General features: G+C 35.2%; 1 protein-coding gene across 1 annotated transcript in view; it reads left to right on the forward strand.

Moving 5' to 3' along the window:
* LOC143248831 (synaptotagmin-1-like) overlaps nt 1-25,180 on the forward strand; it is a 69,562-nt gene that overhangs the window by 38,470 nt on the left and 5,912 nt on the right. The window contains exons 4-6 of the mRNA XM_076497641.1: nt 6,118-6,276; nt 18,657-18,923; nt 23,185-23,302. Coding sequence (XP_076353756.1) covers nt 6,118-6,276; nt 18,657-18,923; nt 23,185-23,302 — 544 coding nt within the window. The remainder of the gene's footprint in view (nt 1-6,117; nt 6,277-18,656; nt 18,924-23,184; nt 23,303-25,180) is intronic.

Raw genomic sequence — 25,180 nt, forward strand, 5'->3', positions numbered from 1 at the left:
CTGGGGGAAGAACAGCGATAAGTCTGTTGGTTTACACCGCTAAAAATCAGGATTCGATACCCACGGTTGACAAAGTTTATTAAGCCTCCTACTGGATCAGCGGTAAAATTCGAATCTTGATACCCCGTGGTGAACAGATCGTATATAGCCTGATGTGTAATTTTGCTCTGAAAAACCACAATCCAAACATCTTTCACACACTGTTTTATGTCCATTTCAAGTATTGAAAGTTGATTTATAAACAACAGATGAAACAACGAAAAAAGTAAGCAATAACAAAAGTATAAACAGACTCAAAACAACATGAGGGTTTGCTAAAGGAAGCATATTTCGCTTTGAAACTCAAAATGCAGTTAAGAATGGGATGGGCATTTATTAACAATCACTTTATATTTAAACTTTAATAGCAAGAAGCAAGAAAGCGTGTAACTATAACTGAAATGACAAAAAAGTCATAAACAAATAAAAACTGAGGAACTAAACACAAAACAGCGGTTACAATAACGAAATATAATTAATATGTCTTCCAAATATCAGCACTTTCTCCTCTATAATTTTCCATTTTTCTCATTCCACAAAGAACAAAGAATTAAAGATCTAGCAGAAACCAGGGTCGATAAGGAAGGTTGGTTTGGTTGGCCCCACAGTAGATCTATGGGTTTTGGATATAATGTCCACAGATTCGAATTCAAAGTAAACCCAACAATTTGTTCTGCACACTTTAAGATGTGCGGGCGCTGTAAAAGTAACAGTCAAATCCTTAGCATGAATGATAGGTGGTAGGGTGCTAACGGTCAATAAATCAAAATAAGGGACTACAGCAAATAGTGTTAGTAATTTTGTCAAAAATACAATAGACGATGTGGAAGGAAACTAGATGTAGAAAGGTAAATTATTTTATCAAAATATAAACGCGTTTATTTAAGTTAAATGTAAAATTTAAAGTAACTCGTTTTCAGACCAACTGGTATTTATTTACTTATTTTGCATTAATTGTCTTAAAAGCATAGAGTTATATTTCTCACATTAGAAAGTGTTACAAGTTTTGACGACCTCTTTCTGTGGATTGTTTATTTGTTTTTGAATTTTGCGCAGAGCTACACCAGGGCTGCTGTCTGCGCAAGCCATCCCTAATTTAGCAGTGTAAGAATAGAGGGGAGGCAGCTAGTCATCACCACCCACCGCCAACTCTTGAGCTACTTTTTTTTGCCAACGAGTAGTGGGATTGACTGTAACATTATAACGCCCCCACGGCTGAAAGGGCGACCCTCAGATTACGAGTCGAGTGCCTTAACCACCTGGCCATGCCTAGCCTCACAACAAACTGGCGCTCCACACTTTAAGGATGAGAGTACATTGTAAGAGTGACGGTCACTTCCTACTATTTGATTAGACAAGCTTAATAAAAAAAAGGTAGGAGGTAGGTGTTGCTAACTAATCTATTAGTCCAAAATTAGGGAGGGTATTTTGCACAGACAGCCTTTTATGTACACTTGCGTGAAAATTCTAAAATAAACCAAAAGGTTTGTGTATAAAAGATCTGATATACCTTCCTGACTGTGTGGAAGATTGTTGTATCGTAAAAGAAATCTTCTGATCATATTACATCACCGAGCATATATTAATTTTCGAAGCACGTTCAAGTTATAATAATGTGTTTAATAATAACTTAAGAAATGATTTAATTCGAGCTTTTGAAAAATAACTTCTCTCACGCAACTGAAAAGAAATCATGAACAAATACATTACACTCCATGAGCGAAGCTTAATACTTCCTTTACTGAAATTATTCAAACAGCTACTTAGGTTTTTTGTTTAATTTAAAATATCACGATAATGCAGTGATTAGAGTATTTTTTGGGTCAAACAGTTAAAGTAAGTAATTGAAATAAAAGATTAGTTTTGCTTCCTCTAACTGCTTAATATAATAATTCAATTCGTCATCGTTAAACAAGCATTTGGTTAGAACAATTATTTTTTCTGTGCGTCACTCCTTGTGGTTTATTTTTCTTCTTTATTATGGATTTCAAAAGAAAGGGGGCGTTGAAGTAGTATTTATTTACCTTTTGTTCATACGCGAGAGTATGGAATCACTTTACACAAAGCAATGTTTCATAAGAACATTCCAAAGGGTTTAAAGTCTGGTGTTTCATCCCTTCTTCATCAAGGACTGTGACAATTAGTTTATTATAATATTGAAGATAATTATTTCTGTTATACAAAAGTAAGGATTGCATTATAATATGGTCCCCAAAGCATATGGATTCTTTAATTGCTTGGTAAAGAAATGTCACTTCCTTAATAATTTGGTGATGAAACGTTACTTCCTTAATTCATTAGTCATGAAATGTTGCTCTTTAATTCCTTGGTAAAGAAATGTTACTTCCTTAATTATTTGGTGATGAAACATTGCTTTCTTAATTAATTAGTAATGAAATGTCGCTTCTTTAATTCCTTGGTAAAGAAATGTTACTTCCTTAATTATTTGATGATAAAACGTTGCTTCCTTAATTTTACTTATTTTAGATCAACATAATCAGAAGCAAAATAGAAGAAAAAAAACTGCCTCAATTATGTTGAAGATGTTAGGAACCTGAACAGCACTTCTCAATGTATATTATCATACAAGAAACCCAATAATCGAGCGCTCTCAGAATGCAGACGTGTTTCCTTCGGATGCGGGTTTACGATGCATTTCATTTACAGAATATGCGTACAACTACTTTCAGAACATCAATTATTTGGCCATGAAGAATGCTCTTAAGGAAAGAAGGACTGACCGTCCAAAGTTCTCAATTGTGGTCGTTAAACGAGCAAAAAAAGGCCCGAAATTGCCATGTAGCAGAACATCTTTTAGCAGTGGGCAAATTCTGATCTAATAATACGATCATTTTGCCTGTTGAAATTTACTCATGTACAATGCATGTGAGAGAGAACACCGCTGAAACCTCCATAAAACTGTAATACCCCACCTTATTTCGTGTTTATTCATAATACTCCCAGTGATTTAATTTTGAGGGCTTATAATGTTAATGTTCAAGATTTGATCCTTGCGGTGGGCACAGCGCAAGTGGTCTGTTGTGCATCTTTTAGCTTAAGCAAATCAAACTTTGAAAACAACAACAACAATGTATAACGATAATAAAGCATGTAAACAATGGTAAAATCATTACACTTATCTTGTAATCGAAAATTCACCATCAGGCTTAACTAGCAATTTTTGACGACTATATCAGAAAGTTATATTTTAACGTTCGTTGTTTAGCACAAAGCAAGGCAGTATAGTTCCTGTGCTCTGTCCATCGCGGGCATTGAAACCCGAGTTTAGCGTTACAAGCCCTCATATTCCCTCGCTACAATCCGAATTTCGATTGTCACCTCGTAATGTAGAAAGCGCAAAGAACCTATTATTTAACTCTGTAAGTCCGTAGATTACATTTACTTTAATATATTTGTTTGGAGTTAGTACATATATTTCTGTATGGTTGTGTGTGAGATTATATGTATTTCAATGTGGTTGTGTGTGTCACTGTTGACTCACTGCATTGGCGGATTTAGGCAGATGGTTAGGGTGACTCACTCATTTATTTTTTGTATTGTTAACACATTTTCAAAAATGTGACTTTTTTTTAAACAGTACAAAAACGAAGAATAAATAACTACCACCCCCTAAAATTAGCCACTGCACTGGACTACTTCAGTTCTTATTATTTTATTTCAACGAAAGTCAATAACTCGTTTTTCTAACTTTTTTGCCACCAATTTACATCAAATTTTCTTTGCAATAGAACGCTTCTTTTCAGTATGCCGTTACTGAATGTGGGCAAAATAAGTTTTACACACCGGATTGAAGTGATGTAGTGGCGTGAATAAGGGACCAAACAGGAGTTTGGTTCCCAAAATAACTATGCATAAAAACTTGGTGAGCAAAATGGTGTTTATTTCTATGCGTATGATGTACGAGTATTTTTGTATATTGAGTTTCACGTAAAGCTACTCGAGGGCTAGCCGTTCATAATTTTAGAAGTGACATCTTATAGAAAGTAGCCGTTTCACACCACCCACCCACTGCCAACGTGTGGCCCACTCTTCTCTAACAAAAAGTTGAATTGATAACGACGTTGTAACGTCCCTACTGCTGAAGGGCCTAACACGTGTAAGTTTTATAATGGTTTATATACATGTGTTTGTGTGTGTTTAACGTGCCCCCATCCCCCAGTAGCTGTCAAATTTAAATTGTTTATATATATGTGTTTGTGTGTGTTTAACGTGCCCCCATCCCCCAGTAGCTGTCAAATTTAAATTGTTTATATATATGTGTTTGTGTGTGTTTAACGTGCCCCCATCCCCCAGTAGCTGTCAAATTTAAATTGTTTATATATATGTGTTTGTGTGTGTTTAACGTGCCCCCATCCCCCAGTAGCTGTCAAATTTAAATTGTTTATATACATGTGTTTGTGTGTGTTTAACGTGCCCCCATCCCCCAGTAGCTGTCAAATTTAAATTCATATACATTACACTGGAATAACGTTTTAATATAATTTATAGTCAATTGAAAATTTACAAAATCACGGGGGTTTTTAGTTGCTTTCGATATTCACGCAAAACTGCATTGCAGTCCGTAGTTTTGAAAATATCACGCTATGCACTTTTAAGTCGTTCATGCATTATAAAAGTGACGGTCAAATCCCACGGCCCAAGAGTTTGCAGTGAGCTTTATCGATTAACTGCCTTCTCTGTAGTCATTCACTTCAAAATTACGACGGTTAATAAAGATGGCGCCCATGAAATACAACAAACAATCATAAAAATCAATAAATAACAAAGTTTCTCTTTGCACAATTAAAAATCCTCTCTGTGAATCAACAGTAAGTTTACGGACATGAAATGTTAAAATCCGGAGCTTGATTTCTTGTGGAAAACAAAGTACAGATATCCTGCTGTGTAGGGCTATCAGACATCCTGTAAAGTTGGAATCGTCCCAATTTTAGGCTCATTCCTCCCCCGATTAGAAATAGTAAAAGTATTAAATTGTGTCATTAACTCTGTACATTACGAATTTGTCATCATATATGGTTCCTCTAAATTTTATTTGGATAAAAACTTGACAAAGACAGGTTACACGTTAACAGTGTCCCCTCCCTCTCTGCTACGTTTCTTTTACCCTTTGTTTGCAGCTTGTGTAAATCTGTCTACCACCCCATATGCAAAAATTGGAGAATTTTTACGGCGGGCTATTCTAAATGTTACGCGCACCATATGATGCCAATCAGAGTTAAAGGATTAACTTAACCTGTCATTGGGCAAAAATAGAAATTGAGATTTGAAAAAAACGAAGACCCAACATGTTATTACGAATTCGTTCAAGACAACATAGATGACGTTTTTTATTTTCTATTACTTCTAACAAGATAAGCTTTGAAGTAATTTTTTCTATGGTTTTAAAACGCAATACAATAAACACTAACTTATTTAGCGAAGGGTAAGTAAGTGTGATGTATTAATTTAAACTGTTTCACAGCTGCTATAGTTGTACTTCATGTGAAAACTTTTACTCGGGAAATCTGGTAACCATACTTTTACGTAGCTTTGCATTGAAACATACAAATGAAATTAAAAACATTTTTATTGATACCAATTTACGGTTTTCACTAAAACCACTATACAGGTTTCAACAGTGACCTGCCCAGTAAAAGACAGACCAGACCGACCCCCTTAATAGCTCTATGCTCTGACTGGATATTCTTCATCTGATAAAATGGGAGTAAAAACACCTGAATTAGACGAATGTGAAGAAAATGTAAGAGAAGCCAAACATGAGTTTAATTACAAATAATTTTCTGCTTTGTTTGTTTGTTTTAGAGCGAAGCCACACTGGGCTATCTGCTATAACCATTGAAGGGAATTGAACCCGGAATTTTAGTGTTGTAACTAGATAAAATTGTCGCTGTAATACAGGGGACTAATTTTCTGCTGAAAGTCCTTAATTTATGTAACGACTAAAGGAAAACGCACCGATGTTACAGTCGCTCACCGAGAAACCCACATTTGATGTCGCATTCTGATTGGTTTAAAGCATTTAAAGCACTATAATGTCTTTTTGTTTTCTCACTGTAGAATGGAGATTCATCAGACGATTCGCCTGAGAAGTTCCGTGGATTTATGCATTTATTTCTTGGCTACGACAAAAAAAAGTCAGCCCTTCATGTTAACTTGATTGAAGCTGTCGACCTTGTATCGCGAGACTTCAATGGAACTGCTGACCCTTATGCAAAGGTAAACATTGAAATTCTATCTAGGCTTAAGTGCACTTTTGGTTATTCATGGAAACAAATCACTGCTTTCACTGGCGGAGAGTTACAAGACTTTAAATGTGATTATCATGTAAGAAAGTAGATGAAATGAAAATTACAGATTAAAAGAAAATCTACAAAATGCAAACAAAGGCAATTGGTTATTAGATGAAATATTGATGTAATTTTCTGATCCTGAACAAGAAAAAGGAAACTTATCAAACACATTTATTGTAGTAGTAATTTAAATATATTATGAACTGGAACTACTTTGTGTTTTTTGCCAACAGAAAGAAAAATGCCATGAAACGACTTTCTATAAACCCGTATGTTAGATTATGTAGTATTTTATTACAAATAAGAATGAAATAATAGCTGATTATGCCATCCTAAAAGTGTTACATGAACATAACAGTAAGCTTCCTAGAGTAAGTTTGTTTGACCTTCGACCCTCTCACTGTTGAACTATGAACTTTAAGCATTGTGCATAATGCTATTAATATAATTATTGTATCAGATGCACAAGGTTTCCAATATTTTGTTATTTTTAACACATAAAAATTAGCTCAATTTTGAATTAAAATTGGAGAACAAACCTAATGATACAGGCTCGTATTCTGCCTGTAGACATGAGTTGTTAATACCTTTTTAAAAGTTGAATTTTCTCTGCATGGCCTTTTGCTAATTCCCAAAATACGAATAAGAGAATTTACACTTCACGCTCCTCGTTAAGCTGAGAGAAGCCAGAGAGTTGTTGGCGGGTGCTGTGTACCACCTACCTTCCCTATAGTTTATCAGTTGAAACGTAAGGACGGCTATATGCAGATAATGCATTGTAGGATATAAACTTACATTTTTGATATAAGCTTAAACATTTCTAAATAAAATTAGTAAAAAAAAAAAGGCACGGACTAATCCTATAGTAGAGCTCCGGACTTCGTAGCTGATGATTCGGGTTCGAATCCGTGTGATGCCAAAATAATATTCCCTACACTTTAAGCTGTGCATTATTAGAGTAACAGTATTTCTTAGTGTGGATGATAGTTGTAGATTATTGACGACTGATTTTCTTCTCTTTCTCTCTCTTTAGCAGCACAGAATTAGTGACAACATCGTATAAGTCACATGGCCTCAGCCCCTTTGTCATAAATACAAATAAATAGTGAAGTTGTGTGGCGTTTTCAGTGTTTATTCTGATCTGTGTTGTGAAACATAAGAGGCTTATCGAAGAAATGAGCATTTGATATATTAAAATTAAAGGTAACTTAGAAAGGTACATAAGAGGTACCTTAATTAGGTGGAACCTCCGTAATATTATCATATACGTAAAATAATTAAATCGGTTAGATGTTTACTTGTTACACCTATAACCACGAAACGTCCTACAGACTCAGGTTTCCCATTCAGTAGATTATTTACAACAGTCTTTACCCAATCTAACACACCATACAAATATTGAATGAATTTATCATTTCTATCGTAAGGCTTATGACTAGAACAAAATAAAGTTCGCTAGATTCTCTCTTCTTCGCCCCTATTATAAACATTTTCCTTCGTCGTTACGTGCTGCTATGGTGATATTAATCACCAGTGTTTTTAGTCGTATTCACCAAAGCGTACAGAATCTGCTGTCATGAGGAGTTTCTGCTTAGTTCGTGTTCTGAATGATTGCACTTGCCATCACAACATATCAAGATGACATGTGATTAACGTTGCTAGAGCGAGCACAAGTTGCAACTGAGCATGCGCATCAGCTATAAATTCACGTTCAAGATATATGCTATAAGCACTGTTTCTACACCTAAACAACCATGCACAACATTTAAGACATATCTAGCATCAATCTGTGATGTCTGACCGCTACACTCCCTCATTATTCTAATATTTTCCTAACCTATTCGCTTTTTTTTTTTATCGAACACAGGTAGACTACTGACAAAATTGGTTCGTGCAATACTTTCCTAACGCTGTACTTTGTGTTTACTCTTGGTGAGCACAGCACAGACAGCTTATTATGCAACTTTGTACTTAGCTACAAAAGAAAATATACAATTTTTAATAACTTCTGCACTTAATAACTAAATATAAAATGAAAGCAACTATTATATAAATCAATGGAAAGATTCTATAATAGTAATTAACAAAAAATGGCCAATCGTACCGAGTGATTAGTATCAGGTTGGTTCACGGTTCGAGCCCATGATGTATTACCGAGCATGCTCTTCACTTGCAACTCTGAACACATTGCAACTGGGATTTCTGATTTTCGAATGAAATATTTTTCTAAATTCCAGCCTGTGTTTTTTTGAAAATCGAATAAAATAGTTTAATGATATTATAATAAAACAGTTAAAATACTCGAGTTGTAATCGTATTTAATTCAGAAAAATAAAGAATGCTTAAATACAAATAAAGCACAGCAAGTTATAACAAGGTCACAGAATAGGTTTACTGGTCTGAATTTGTCAATAATTTGTAATGTTTTTAGTTTAAAAACATTCTTATAGATCAATCTGATAAAAGTTACAATAAGGTCACAAAATAAGTTTGCAGGTATGGTTCTGTCAATGGTTTGTCATGTCTTTAGTTAAAAAAATACTCGTATAGATCAATCACGCATTTCATATGGCTGCTTGCTATCTCAAAAAGGCTCTATATGGTTAGATGGTTAAGGCACTTGACTAACATTCTGAGGATGGCGAGCTCGAATCCCCATCTCAGGAAATATGCTCGTCCTTTCAGCCGTGGGGACATTATAATGTGGCAATTAATCAGAGGTAAAAGTGTAATCCAAATGTCGGCGGTGGGTGGTGAATACTAGTGATGACTAGCTGCCTTCCTTCTAGTCTTACACTGCTAAATTAGAGGTGGTTAGCACAGATAGTCCTCGTGTAGCTGTGCGCTAAATTGAGACATTCTCAAAAATAATATAGTAATTAGGTTACAAAATAAGTCTACCGTTTCTTTTTTCATCACTTTGTGTTGCCTTTAAGTAAAACACAAACAAACAACCATTCTTATTCGTAAACATCATTCAAAAGTAAAGTGCAACTAATTAAGTTTTCTTAAAAAAAAGCAAATCCTGATTTTGCCATCAATGTTTGTAGGTTTTTATTCGATTAATAAATTAGCAGTTATAAAAAAACCAGTTCACTACACTAATTTGTCACAGATAGCTATTAACATACGTTATCATTTGTTGTTTAAGTCTATTTTCTGACATATTATTGTGGTATGATATTTTAATATAGTGTAATTTACTAAAAGTACGTTTTACTCCTACGCCTACAGCTGGAATACAGAGTAAAATTAATGCTGTTGTGTTTAGCTGTGGTGTTTCCCAAAATCTCAGTGTTATGAATTCTGGATGATCTGGAGAAGGTTCTGCTATGTATTGACTGTATTCTGAGAATAAAGCTTTAGTTTTTACATCTTCCACTAGGAAAAACATTTCCTTACAGTTGTCAGACTCAAGACTCTGAGCTGATTTCAGAAAACTATTCATCACTCTTGCTAAAATCTATAGCTTCTTTACACTTGTTTCTTTCCTTTTTCAATCATGGTTACATAGAATTCAATAATGGATAGTCTCACATAAGCAGAATCTTGAGGAGACAGCATTCCTAAACGTACACCACTCTTTTCTGCTGATACAGCCTCTCTCTGTACACTGTTCCAAGCAAATGGAAATCTTGACTTCCATAGTGTGGTACGTTTTATGTAGCGTGACATCGTCCCTCACCAGCTATTTTTGCATAGTTAAAACCTGTTTAAAACTTTTCTTCCAGAAACACAAGTCTGGCAAAGACTCTTTGTTGATGTTGATGAGTGGGAATAATTTCTTTAATGTCAGATATGTATTTTTCAGGACGTCCTCCCTTTTCAAGAGAGCCATCAGATCAGCCCATGACAACACACACTGTCACACTCTCCATTGTATACGTGTTCTGATTTGTTGGCTTATTTGTAAAGCATCGAATCTGATAACCGATTTTGCAGCATCTGATATTGCAGACAGTAGTGCCAACAGAAATATGTTATCATATACTCGAGATGCGTTTACTGACACCTTCTCCAGCATGTTTATCAATCACAACGTTTCTTTCACATTCTGTGCAGAATGAGATGCAATGACATTAGACCGCTTCATATCGTGTTACTGTCATGATTTTGCAAGAAACAAAGCAATGCTGACATCATTTGAGACAACAACATTAAAAACACGTTCTAATGCAAATTCGTATTCTTCTTGTAATATGATATCAGTATATTGACTGTGAACGTTTCAAGTAAATCTGAGGACTCATCAACAATTAGACGAAGTTTTCTATATTTTCCTTGCTCTTTAATTTCTGTCTCCAGTTTCTGAAAGACTTCAGGCAAGTATTTTTGTAAAGTACCATACTCTGACGTTGTTTATTTGCTGGACAACATTTCTTCAGAAACACTCCTAAAAGCCCATCAGCCATATGTAACCTCAAGCCACTTTTGGAAAGTGCTTCAACAAAGAACTGGTTACACTCTGTTCTTCTGTCTCTTTATTTCCCTTAAACTATCGTAAAACTCATTTACTCTGTGGCATGACTTCTTCACAAGCAATAGCTGGTTCGTTAGGCCAAAATAATAATCCACATTTTTCTAATGGGCAAGTAAATTTACCTTCGCCGATTTCAGTTCTTTGCTGTTGCGTTTGGTTATTCAGTTAAAAGCAACCGTGTAGGCGGTGGATGCTGTAGCAACTTCTTCACCTTCTGATAAACAGCTTTAGATTAGGAATGGCTATACCTACATTTTGAAGTTTCTGAGCTGGCTGTTTAAATCATGTGTTGCATAATGTGTTATGTGTTGGTGGCGAGTGGTATAATAGCTTTTCCTTTTTCCAAACAGCAACTTCAACTTAGTTCATGCATACATCTTGAATTCCCTAATCTAGCTGCTTATTTTATGTGCCGCATAATGTGCTATGTTGTAGGCGGCGGGTACTGTAACACTTCTCTCCTTTTTTCTGAACAACAGTTTTCAATTACAAGTGATTATGCCTTCATTTGGTATCTCTGATCTGACCGTTTAGTTCATTATGTAGACTAAATATGTGTTGTATGTAGACGGTGGGTGCTGTAACTCATTCTATTTTTTGTGAACAATAGTTTTCAATTAGAGATGCTATGCATACAACTTGGGATCTCTGACCTTACTAATCTATGTATAGAAAATACCATTTAGCAAGTGGATTATATTTAGTGTAAGTAATAAACTGTTATTCTTAACAGTGGTTACTAAAGGCTTAGTTTCCGTCTACCTTGGCCCAGCATGGTCAGGTGGATAAGGCATTCGATTCGTAATCTGAGGGGCACGGGTTCGAATCCCCGTCACACCAAACATGTTCTTCCTTTCAGCCGTGGGGGCGTTATAATATAACGGTCAATTCCACTATTCGTCGGTAAAAGAGTAGTCCAAGAGTTGGCGGTAGGTGGTGATGACTAGCTGCCTTCCCTCTAGTCTTACACTGCTAAATCAGAGACGGCTAGTGCAGATAGTCCTCATGTAGCTTTGCACGAAATTCAAAACAAACCAAGAACCGTCCATTTTATATAATAAAATTGAAGGTGTATTGAAGAATAACGTGATATGTTTTTACACAATATCATATATATAAGAAATTAATCACGAGGAAATAGAAACGCTCTCCACTCAAACAAGTAAAAATGAGGCGAGTGTGAAAAGTACAGATTACATGCTCGTTAACCACTGACATACCTCGATAAGATAGTTTAGGCAATTGCTTTTTATAACGAAGATTGTAGCATTACGTAATTTACAAATATGTCTTTTTTATATACTTGTTTTTACAACATTAATAAAGAGGAAAAGTAGTAATGATAGTGAGTTCGTAGAAGTTGTTTGCTGTTATTTTTTTTATTAATTACTACATCAAAAAAAATTGTTTCTTCTGGACAATATAGTTGTGGTACTGTGTAGTTATTGTTTATCAACCGTAGGAATTAAACTCTGGCAGCTGTGACATTCTCACGTAGGTTTGAAATATTAAATTTAGATGTGCAATACTTCGTCCACGTTAGAAGAAAAGCAACAAATACAGAGGTTATTATTTATAAGGAACGCACGTGATGAATTATCCGCGAAGTCGGTTTTTATTCCTACGTTTTAATGACACGAAGATCGTGACAAGAGTTCATTCTGCCATGGAAACTGAGGTAGTTGTGAACACGTCCGTTTCAACATTAGGTGGTAATGATTCGAACTGACAACGTTAAAGAATCCAAAGGTAGTTACCTGTAGTTCATTAGAAAATAGCCTTTTAAATAAAAATCGAATTTTTCATAGCACATTTTGTAATACATTCATTGCCACAGTAGCAAGTAGAAGCAGTCGGGGTTTCATAGAATCAGGAACAAAACCCGAAACGATCAGCAACAGAAAACGACAATAGCCCTATAACCCAGATTATAGATGTTTCATTATCGTTTTATGCTAATAATCCTTGAACCTACGTGTTTTTCTCACGTCATAAACAATCAGCAATGTAATACACAAACACTTCAGCTCACAATGGTTGACTCAGCGACAAGTGTTGAGATGATTGGCTAAAAATCGGATTTCGATTCCCATGATGAGTTAAACCTGATAACCCATCGTATAGTTTCTGACTACTAACAATTAAACAAACACACCACTCCTTAAAGGTCTTCCACATTTAAAAAAAAATATATCCATACCTACTCGGACAGATGGAATAAAAATATATTTATCTTTTAGTATCTGGCTCTTTTTAAAAACGTATTATTAACTAAATTAGTACTTTACAGTGATATAAATTACGGAAGTGAACACAACGACATAGAACGCTATGGAAATACTTAACATTTTCACGTTCCCCCACGAGTTAGTGGTAAGTTTTCGGACTTATAATGCTAGAATCCAGGGTTGGATTCCCCGAGGAGGACAGATCAGATCTTTGAGCTAAAATACAACAACAACTAGCATTTCTTTTTTTTTTTGCATAAAAGGAAGTGAAATGAAAGACTAAACGATAAGCTGGATCCAAGTGTTTTAAAACAGTCTAAGTACCGGAAGGAAGTTGAAAAAATATTTTAATTTAATAATACAAAATGTCATAAACAGTATAATAAGTTATTGTTAAAATGATTGATCTTGAAAAAAACAATATATAGACAAAGAAATATAGTTTAGTGCGTAGAATATTATAGTTATATCCAGAAAAATTATTTGCCCTGGCACTGTTTGTTTTTGGACGGCATCTGTCAGAATAACATGGAGAGGGGGTAACCTATAAATAGAGTAAATTGATTGAACTCTTTTGTTTGTTATTAATTACAAAGCTACGTAAAAGACTTTCTATGCTCTTTCCACCACGAGTATCAAAACCCGTTTCTAGCAGTATAAGTCCATAGATATTCTACTGTACCACTGAGTGCGGGGGCAATTTGGATGGTGGTTGACTTATAACCAAACAAAGACGCAATATTAGATATTCCAAATACTTCGCTATGTGCAAAGGAACGGTATTGTTTGTTTTTAAATTTCGCGCAAAGCTACACGAGGGCTATCTGCGCTAGCTGTCCCTAATTTAACATTGTAAGACTAAAGGGAAGGCAACTAGTCATCACCACCTACCACCAACCCTTAGGCTGCTCTTTTACCAACGAACAGTGCGATTGACAGTCACATTGTAACGCCCCATGGCTAAAAGGGCGACCATGTTTGGTGTGACAGGAATTTGAACCCGCAACACTCGGATTACGAGTCGAGTGCCTTAACCACCTGGCCATGCCGGGCTACACTTCGTCTATTAGAAGTTCTTACACAAGCGCATATACGTGATTCTTCGCTTATCTCATCAATAAAAGTAATTCGAAACAAGCCGAGCGTGACTTGGTGACTAAAGTGATCAGACAATGAACTCAATGATTCATGGCACAAATCCTATTTTTCTCCACAGAAAGTCCCTCTGCATTGTGAGACCATAAGTGCATTGTATGAATGACGGTCAAAGAGTCATTTCTCACTATTCAGTTGGGCAAGAATAGCCTAAGAGTTGGTGGCGAATGTCTTCCGTTTAATCCATCGGATCAAAATTAGGGTGGCCCTCCAAAGACAATTTTTGTGTGGCTATGCGTGAAAACTCTGAAGTGAACAAACAAACAAGTATGACGTAACGACAAGAAACTCACCTGAAGTAAAAATGTATCTTAAGACGACTTGTATGGGTATTACACATTTTACTAAAATAAAGTAGAGAACAACGTTTCGACCTTCTTAGGTCATCTTCAGGTTAGCATCGAGTTTGCAATTGATCGTTACAGAGCACATGTCTTAGGGACGAGAGTGTAAACATGTACTTGATTGTAGGTGACGTTGTAATTAGATGTTAGGTTATTAATTAGTATAGGTATAAAAGTGTTCCTTTATATTCCTTTAGTTGTTATATAACAACTCGAACCAAAATTAAACCAATTTGATTTTTCAACGGTTGAAAACATTATACGTACACACCAAATCAACAACAAATAGACAATAATATACCCCAAGATACAACAAATTACAACACATTACATTGCTGCGTATCGCATATTCCCAACATCAGCGAAATAACCAAAATCTGGAGAAAAAAAAACAACTTATATCACAACACAACATTCCAGTAAATACAAATTTTACTGGAAAACCCGGTACAAAGCAAAAGTCCACACTATGCAAAAAGTACAATAATAAATACAACACCAAGTTTATAAAATACAATGCAACAGCTGCCACGACTTCTATATCAGAGAAACAAGCAGAAAAATGGAAACCTGATTCAAGGAACACAAAAAACAACAACACCTTCACATGTTTTTGAACACTGCAAATCAAATAAACACAACATAACCATAGAAAACACCAACAACTAAGTAGGGAAACAAATATAAACAAACGCAAAATCAAAGAAGTCCCAATTATACAGCAACTAAAACCAAAATTAAACCAATATAAAGGAACACCTTTATACCTATACTAATTAATAACCAAGCATCTAACTGCAGCGCCACCTACAATCAAGTACATGTTTACACTCTCGTCTCTAAGACATGTGCTCGGGAACGATCAGTTGCAAACTCTCTGTTAACCTGAAGATGACCTAAGAAGGTCAAAACGTTGTTCTATACTTTATTTTAATAAAAGTTTTAATACCCATGCCAACCATCTTGAGATACAAGCATGTATGACGTAGGAAGTAGCCCTTGATAACTGAAAGTATTGTAAAATGTGTAACATCTTAAAACATTCAGTACTTGGACGACAAAACAAAGAATACGGCACAATAAACCTTCAAAAAACACGTGTCAGGAATCGACATACGATATTCTTAGATAGGCAAATGAAAATAAAACTGTTCTTTTGCAGGAAAATTACTTGGAAAACTTTATATTAGTAATTAAATAGATTATTTTGTTTTGAATTTCGCGCAAAGTTACACAAGGGCTATCTACGCTAGTCGTCCCTAATTTAGTTGTGTAAGATTATAAGAAATGCAGCTAGTCGTCAACACTCACCGCCAAATCTTGGGCTACTCTTTTACCAACGAATAGGGGGATTGACCGTAACATTATAACGCCCCATGGCTGAAAGGGCGAGTATGTTTGGTGTGACGGGGATTCAAACCACCTGGACATGCCGGACCAATTAAATAGGATTTGAAGATTAAGTAAGTATAAATACTTTTGATGTGAAGAATGAAATACAGGAACGTGACACACTGCATGCCGAAATTACTTTTTAAATTTTTTGAATAATTTTAAAACGTTAAAATAAACTCCGCATTAACTTCGAAATTAAACAAACACGTGTATCACAGTATTAAACAGAAGTACTTGGCAATTCGTTCTTTCGGTATATTGTATTCCTATCCAAGGCTGCCAATAGCCATCATGAGCTCCAAGGAAAAATGTGTCGTTCTCTTTAACCCGAATAGCTTCCGTATTCAGTTAATATATTCCGTACATATTTTTGGAGCTCTAATAGTCCCTCTAGTAAGCCTTTTCCTCGGTAAAATAGTCTCCATAATATTGAGATTTAAAAAATTTACCAACGTACAAATCTGCATTTTAAACAGTTCCATTTGTTTTTATTCTTATTGTGGTGTTTCCTCTGGTAGCACAGTTATGGTTGAAAACCTTCAAGACCTTTTGTACACTCCTATTGTTTCTCTTTTTCAGCCATCATGAAAGTTTTACATTATATATAATAAAAAAAACAACAACAAACCAATGGACAATAAACAACAAGATGTTGGAACTTGCGTACAGTTTATAACCATTCCAACACGGAAACCAAGTTATAATATAACAAGAGAATGAAAAGGAAATCGGGTTGGAAAAGAACAACAACAAATAATAAAAAAATAGAGTTTCCAAACTTTTTTCTAAACACACTTTAGAAAGGAAAACAAATAGCCAAATGCTGTATGATGAACAGCAGGGGAGAGCTGTAATACTGGGAGAAGCAATAGGTGTTCCTTGGAAAATCACATCAAAACTAGGCCACCTTCTGTTAAACCATGTAGAGAGAAAAAACGAACGAAATTGAATCGTTGGAAACAACGAGAAATTGCTTTTGTGATCTAATGTTGTTGGTGTAACTTGCTACACATAAAAAACTAAGTCTGTAATGAGTGTTGGAAAATTCTGGTGAAATGTTGTTACGAAAGTTCAGTTGACGCATGGCTCAACAGTGATAAGACGTCAATAATGGGTCTCTCTCAATACAGAACAGATACGACTTCTTTAAGATTGATTCTTAGTGAAAGAAAGCATCCTAATGAATTGAGTTCGTTTGGTTTAAGAAAATGTCGTCTCTCGAGTAAGAATTCTTTGTAAAGTATGACTAAAATGTAACATTCGTTATCAGTGATTTCAGTTACGGAAAATTCGGTGAACAACAGTAGTCAAACTAGAGTTTTAGCATACTAACACAGACGAAAAAGGAATATTCTGCTATCACCTAAATAAGCGTAATATTTTAAACTATTAACTTTCGTGACTCTAGCAGTACTTAAACTTTGCATGTTTGTGGAATGTTTGATTTTATTAGAGAAGTTTAAGGTTCTCTAGCTTTTCCTCCTATAAACTTTTCAACAATAAAAAATATAATTATTTCTCCTTCGTTCAGTTCTTTGTACTATAAATATGAGACAGTTTTATGTATATGAAGCATAACGAAGTTGCGTGGTGTAAATAAAAATGAGAAAACAACATGTATTTTTATGGGAGTTATAATTTCTTAACAATTTTCATTTCTCTCATCCATGATATTTTTTCCTTTTAAATTGTTTGTTTGGTATTTTAAAGCACGAAGCTACAGGAAGGGCTGTCTGTGCTGTTCCAACCAAGGATATCTACACGGTTTTTAGCGTTAAGCCTTAAGACATACCGCTGAGCCGCCTTATAAACTGAAATATCAAAGTTTGTCCGAATACAATAGGCTAAATAGCCAGGCCCACAAGTCACATATCTATCTTTAATTTTGAACTGTGGCCCAAAGGGAAGAACATAGTGGAATATACCATCACTCTTATAATACATCCCAAGTTGAAAGTGTTGTTTGGTAGCAGCACATCTCAATTCCAAGACCCTCAAAAACCTACTCAGATATGCTGATCACCAGGTTACACTCAAGCCAAGAGTGTAAATATCCAAAACAATGATGTCTTTGCTAATTTACAGAGAACAAAATTTCACACAATGCGCTAAAATGTTCACCAAAATAATGACGCATTTGCTAATCTACAGGGTGGTTATACATCTTAGAAACTGCTTTCTCCAAGAGAACAAAACTTCACTAGATGCCCGAAAACGTGTGTCAGTGTGCAAGGATACTACGTAGATAAAAGAACATTACTGGAGGCGGAACTAGCTTGAATCGGAGGGTATGACTGGGAGGAATTTGTTTGCTGTATTCTCAGCGTTTATTGAATTTGAAGCTGACAGTTATATTCAAGTCTCTGTAAAACTTTTTAAAACATATATCATGTTCAGCTTTTCCAGAGTAAATCTTAGAAGTATATTCACCATGCTTCTGATGAAATTCAACTCCCTCTAGTGTTTTGAATTTACATTTTTTTCTTTACAATATTCATGTATTTTAGACATTTATGAATGAATTATAGATTTTTATTATTTGAATTTTAAACAAGAATGAAGTTTTGGCTTTTATTGTTTAAAATTATTTATTTTCTGTTGTAAATTTAAAAAAAAAGTTTTTTAGAAGTAACGTCATCCTGATATTTATTTAGATTAACAATAAGTGTTTTTGTAAATCATTTGTGTTTGTTACGTTTTTTAGATCAGATTACTTTCGGATCCTGAGGATTTCCGTCAAACTTCTGTGCATTACAAAACGTTGAACCCTCAATTTAAAGAAGATTTTACATTCAACGTTCTAGAAGACGCGTTGCAACACCAGACAATTGAAATTCTTCTGTTTGATTTCGACCAATATTCTCGACACGTGTGTTTAGGGAACGTGCAAGTGTCGTTACAGGATCTTGATCTGACAGATAACGTGAATTTGTGGAAAAATATATCACACTGTGAAGAAGCAGACGAAAATGTAAGAGTCAATGTATACGTTCGGAGTAAAAATTAACGCACTTCTTTTTGTTAATTAGTAAATTTTAAGTTGCATTGTTCCTGGAAATTATTATTATTCGTCTTTGGTCAGGATAGCCAAATGTCAAACTATATGTAAAATTGTAACCACATATAGTCATTTTCAGAGAAAAATAATGATTCAAGTCTTTTCATTGGAAAACGATACTTTGTTTCTTTGTTTTTTAATTTTGCGCAAAGCTACTCGAGGGCTATCTGCGCTAGGAGTTCTTAATTTAACAGTGTAAGACTAGAGGGAAAGCAGCTAGTTATCACCACCCACCGCCAACTCTTGGGCTACTCTTTTACCAACGAATAGTGGGATTGACCGTCATATATAATGTCACCGCACCTGAAAAGTGCGACGGGGATTCGAATCCTTGTCTCGCAGATTACGAGTCAATCGCCTTAACCACCTGGCCAAAAATACGATACAGTCTTTTACGAATCTTTAAGAGGCCAGTTTCATCGTATTGTAATATGTCAGTTCTGATATTTGTTGTAACACTCGTCGCGATTATAATGAAGTGCATATAAATAAGTAATTTCTTAAGTGTTTTTTTTAATTTCTATGAAGGGCTTGATGGTAAGGGTGCTCGCTTTTTTTCAGCCGTGGAGGCGTTATAACATAACGGTCAATCCTACTATTCATTAGTAAAGAGTAATACTTCAAGAGTTGATGACTGATTGTGTTGACTAGCTGCTTGTAGTGAAATTTTGTATCACTTCAAAATTAGGGAGGGTTAGCGTAGATAGCCCTTGAGTACCCTTACTCGAAATTCAATAAAGAACCAGACAATTTTATGAATCAATAATTTCGAGTTTAATTGATTAGGACTGATGTAAGATATTCATATTTTTCATAAACGTGAAGCATTTCAGCGCTAAGTTTTCTGAATATAAATAAAACAAATGTTGGTAAAGTTAATATTTCATGGTTAAATAGAATGTTAAGTACGTGTCACGAGACGACGTTTCAAAACGTCATATACGTTTTCCGTAGGAGGTAATGTGCTTTATAATGAAATTTTCAGCTACCCAGGTTATTGAATTGCCATTTTTGTGTATATTCTTTGCCATGAAATATTGAAAGTACGTTATTGAGTCAAAGAACATTGGCCTGCGACTAAAGTATAGAATTATAACCATATATTTACTTATAAAATGCTACTCCTTCTAAAATACGATTGTTTGGTCCTACAGGGACATAACGCACAGTATATCGATTATCTATAATATCTCAGCATATCTATGATGCAGATATGTGATTGCTGTCATACTATAAAATGCTAATGAAACGTGGTTGATGTATTGTGCCTACTTCCCAGGTTTTGTGTATGCAAAATGTATCAAAGATTTCTCAGACCAAACGAACCTAATTTCATTCATTATCAGTTTAGCTATAGATAAATCAATTTTATACAGTTATTTCACCTTTTTTATTTTCAAATTTTATCAAACTTGTATCCTATATTTTACGGGTTTTTGAGTTTGGACCTATATAAACCTCACTACTTTAGATGAAGGAAAATTAAATATCAGTTTATGCACAGCGAAATTGTTCATGTTGGTTTTCGCACGTAACACTTTGTTTAATCGGTAATTACACTGAAACGTGCGTTAGTGTTAATAATTCAACATCGTAATATTCCAGGAGAGGTCTAGTAATTATCATGTCAAGATAGTGAATACGAGATTTCGTGACTCGTGATTCGTTAACGCAAAATTGCGCGCCGCAGTTTAGGGCGTTGTGGATGCGCTATGAAGAGGATGATTAAACCCCATTCTCCGGTCTGACAAGAACATTTTAAGAGTTGAGGGTGGGTGCTGATGACTAGACGCCTTCCTTTTGCTCCAGTGTTCGTCTGCGGACCACTTCTGCGAGATTAAAGGTCCTTCTTGAGATCAAACACTGAGATATTTCACTACTTATAAGTCCATTATTTTACATGGATATTTCAATTGAGCAAATTGACATGCTTTCGTTACGTGATTATTTTTTCATGTACATCATTTCTGGTTATATTTATTACCTTGTAACTATTACTTCCTTCACATCCATCAAAACTCAAAAAATAGTCCACCTGGTTCTTTTCATGTGAACATTCAGGTTTGGATTTTCGGTGAATGTTGGAGGAAATCGATCATTCTACGTATTTCTTCATATTTTTAGATTACTTTTCTCTGTCTTTGAATACAAATCGATCAAGACTGTTCCATACTAGCAATGAACCACCTATTTTATTAGCTAAATAAGTCCATTCGTGTACAGAATAAAACTTAATAGTCTCGTTTTGAGTTTATTTATCGATTTTAAACGCAAATCTTCCTTGCTGTAAAGCTGTAACTTGTAATAAAATAAAGCTCAGTAAGTTTAATTTTTTAATTTTTTCTTTTGAATTTCAAAAATAAGTGAGATATAAAAACATTTCTTTTTTATCGATCATGTCTCCGTCGAAAATTGCACTTTTACTCATGGTTTAACTACTGTTGTTACAGGAAGCTCGTCCAGTCGTGTTAATTAACGTGAATGTTGAAGCACATATCTGCGGCTGTCAAAAAACAACTTTAAGTGTTCAGCAAATACGACAAATCGAACCTCAACTAAACACTTAGATACTAAATACTGATTTGTTTGTTTGCTTTTTGAATTTCGTGAAAAGCTACACGAGGGCTATCTGCGCTAGCCGTCCCTAATTTATTAGTGTAAAACTAAAGGGAAGACAGCTAGTCATCACCACCCACCGCCAACTCTTGGGCTACCCTTTTACCAACGAATAGTGGAATTGACAGTCACATTATAACTCCCCCACACAGCTGAAAGGGCGAGCATGTTTGGTGCAACGGGGATTCGAACCCGCGACCCTCAGTATGACTTACGTAATTATCTTTAGTAACAACTTCTGTCATTGGCACAAGTAAGTATAATTCAAATATAAACCGTACATGAGTAGTTTAATGACGAAAATGCTAAGTAGCAGCTCAAAGGTTAGGCGTGGTCTGCTGGTTGGTTTAGTACTGCGAATGAGAGATATCTTGGTTCGCGTCTCGTTTGCCTGAAAACACGCTCTGCACTACAGAACCGTGCGTGTGCTGGGAGAGTGATGGTTAAATCTCGCCAGACGGTCAGATAAGAACAGCCCAAGCAATGACGTGCTGTTAACCTTTCTTCCGATTTATAAATTCCAAATTAGTGAGACGGTTTTGCGCAGGAAGTCGTTTTTTGTAGCTACTTTGCGCAAAAATTCAGAGACAAAAAATGACTTTTTTTTCTGTTCCACCACTCCAGGGGTTAAGCGAAAACGCTTATAATGCTATATTCTGAGTTTCGATCCCTGCCGTAGGTACAGTGCATATTATTCGGCATGTTGCTTTGTGCAAACAAAAAAAGAAATAAAATTAAACGTAAAAATTACTTCATTCATTAGTTTTGTCTAAAGAGACACTGCTGTCCACGCTTCAGGAAATTAGTTAATTAAAACTTAAAATATATTTTTTTTTCATTTACAGCACGCAAGATTTTCATGCTATTAATTATTTGGACGTATATAATATATTAAAGTTCCATTCTTCATATACCTGTACACATATGTGTTTACAGACATTTGAATTTAAATAATCATCCTTAAAATATATGCTCCCTCCAGTGGCACAGTGGAATGTCTCTGGTCTTACACCGCTAAAAACTGGGTTTCGATACCCGTGGTAGGTTGGGTACAATTAGCCCATTGTTTAGCTTTGTGCTTAATTACAAAGTCAATCAAATGAAAAAAAAAGTGTTGTTACATATTTAATTTGCAACATACTTATCTCGCAACGTGGCCCGACATGGCCAGGTGGTTAAGGCACTCGACTCTTAATCCGAGGGTCGCGGGTTCGAGTCCCGTTGCACCAAACATGCTCGCCCTTTCAGCTGTGTGGGGGAGTTATAATGTGACTGTCAATTCCACTATTCGTTGGTAAAAGGGTAGCCCAAGAGTTGGCGGTGGGTGGTGATGACTACCTGCTTTCCCTTAGTCTTACACTGTTAAATTAGGGACGGCTAGCGCAGATAGCCCTCGTGTAGCTTTGCGCGAAATTAGAAATCCAAACAAATCTCGCAGCGTCCTCTATGAGCTACGTTAGTTATCAATATCGCTTGTATGTGCCTTCTCATGTAAACCAATAATAATAGATTAAAGTTCACTTAATTTCTGTAGTTACTGTATTCTCTAACCTTCCAGCCTGACCTCGGTGACCTTATGGTATCGTTGGGTTATCTACCAAGTGCTGAACGTTTGACCGTGGTGATACTTAAAGCACGGAACTTGCACCCAGTGGATGAAACTAAGAAATTTTCAGGTACGTCTAAATTAAGTTTATAAAATGAAGTGAAATATTATTCTAACAATTTTATTTCAGCATTTAATCTGGCACGGAAACGTATCAAATAAACAGCAAGTAAAAATAACACTTTCGAGTTTTGATTATCATGACAGAATAAGAAAAATTTGACATTTTATCTTGCATTATCGAGTTATGTGTCCAAAAACAGAAAAAGTTTACAAACCCAACCATTAAAAACGAGGCAGAGGAAAAACTAGGACGAAAAGAGCGCAAAGGTTTTAAAAAGGTTAAAAAGAGAGTAACATTCAGTTTAAATGTCAAAGACACTGAAATGAGAATTATGAACAAATACATATCTATCAAGAACATATTACAACGGTCACAAGTAAACAGTATATACACACACACACACACACACATTCTGTTTACTTGTGACCGTTGTAATATGTTCTTTATAGATGTGTCTGTGATGGAGACTCTCGTTGGAGCGACGTATAAGCTCTCAGCAAACACCTTATGACATCTCATATGGGAGATCAGTTTGATTCGGATACAATAGTCTTCAACAGAGATAGTGGTATTACTGGGACCACGTTTATTTTCTAGCGGTTTTTATTATTATTGGCATTAAAGGTATCTTGGCTGTTTAGTATCTTAAGAGTAAGGTGTGTCCTTCACCATTTTGTGTGATCTGAGGCCAACTCTCCTATATACTTCAATCTTAAACAAGTACGTTTAATATGTTTTTTAACCATATCCTTGTAGCGTATCTGAGGCTTCTGGCATGACTTCTCACCAGGTTTCAACTGACCATACAGTAGAGTTCAGTAATATGTTGACCACTTATGTGAACCACATTTCCCATCTAACTAAAATGTGTTCTCATGATTAGGCTTGCCACGCTAGTAATTGAGTAAATCTGCAGACGATACTTTCCTTGATGAATTGGTTTTAGGTGAGTAAAGCTTGTATACGTTCAAACTCACTCTCTACTTCATGTTATCAAACTGCATTTATTAGTGCATGAAATTGACACACACACATATTTGTAAAGTCAGAGCATTTAAATATTCACAGTAATTACTAAAAAAGAAAAATGATCCACCTCTCAAACCCTCAAAGGAACATTTAATATTTAGATCCTACCGAAAAGTCGAGAATTTTTCTGGTGGGCCACTTCACTCACTGGCAAGAACATACTTACAATGAAGTTCTTCTCTCCACTAAAAACACAAGCGATGAAATTTTTGTTACACAATTGGTAAATCTGGCGCACTGGGTCACGTATGTGCATGGTCGGGTCGTATATGTGCGCAATAGTCTTGTTAGTGGTTAATGAAGATAATCAGTGAATTGAGCTAGGCTTAGCAAGTTGATTACGGTCTGCTGGTGCTTTATATTTCATCTTGGAGTAAATAATTATTACTTTCACTGTTTTCTAAAGTGAAACTGATTGTACAGTGTGCATTTATCCTTATAGCCTAGGTCTTGTGCTCTACATCACTCTCATTATAGATATTTAATAATTTAAATTACACTGAATACTGTGACACGCTAGAATACCGCTCAACGCTTGGAAACACTTCATTAATTTTTCATTTATCATATTATATTTCATTTTAGATTTTCAGTTTCTATCAGTGTCACTCATCCCAAATTTCACACCTTATTTGATTTGGGTTGACTTTGTAATTATTTCTTTTGTAAGTTGAAAACTTTTTTTCAATTAGTTGGTTACTTCAAATAACTCTTACACTCACGTTTTGAATCGTTCTTAGAATATTTCTATCACAAAAACTAACCATAATTATGTTTAAATCTAATTCCGTAGTTGTACGTTATGAGGAGTATCATTTGCAAATTATTTTTACACGTGTACATGAATTTTAAGAA

The sequence above is a fragment of the Tachypleus tridentatus genome, chromosome 4 (assembly GCF_004210375.1).
Source record: "Tachypleus tridentatus isolate NWPU-2018 chromosome 4, ASM421037v1, whole genome shotgun sequence".
Lineage (NCBI taxonomy): Eukaryota > Metazoa > Arthropoda > Merostomata > Xiphosura > Limulidae > Tachypleus > Tachypleus tridentatus.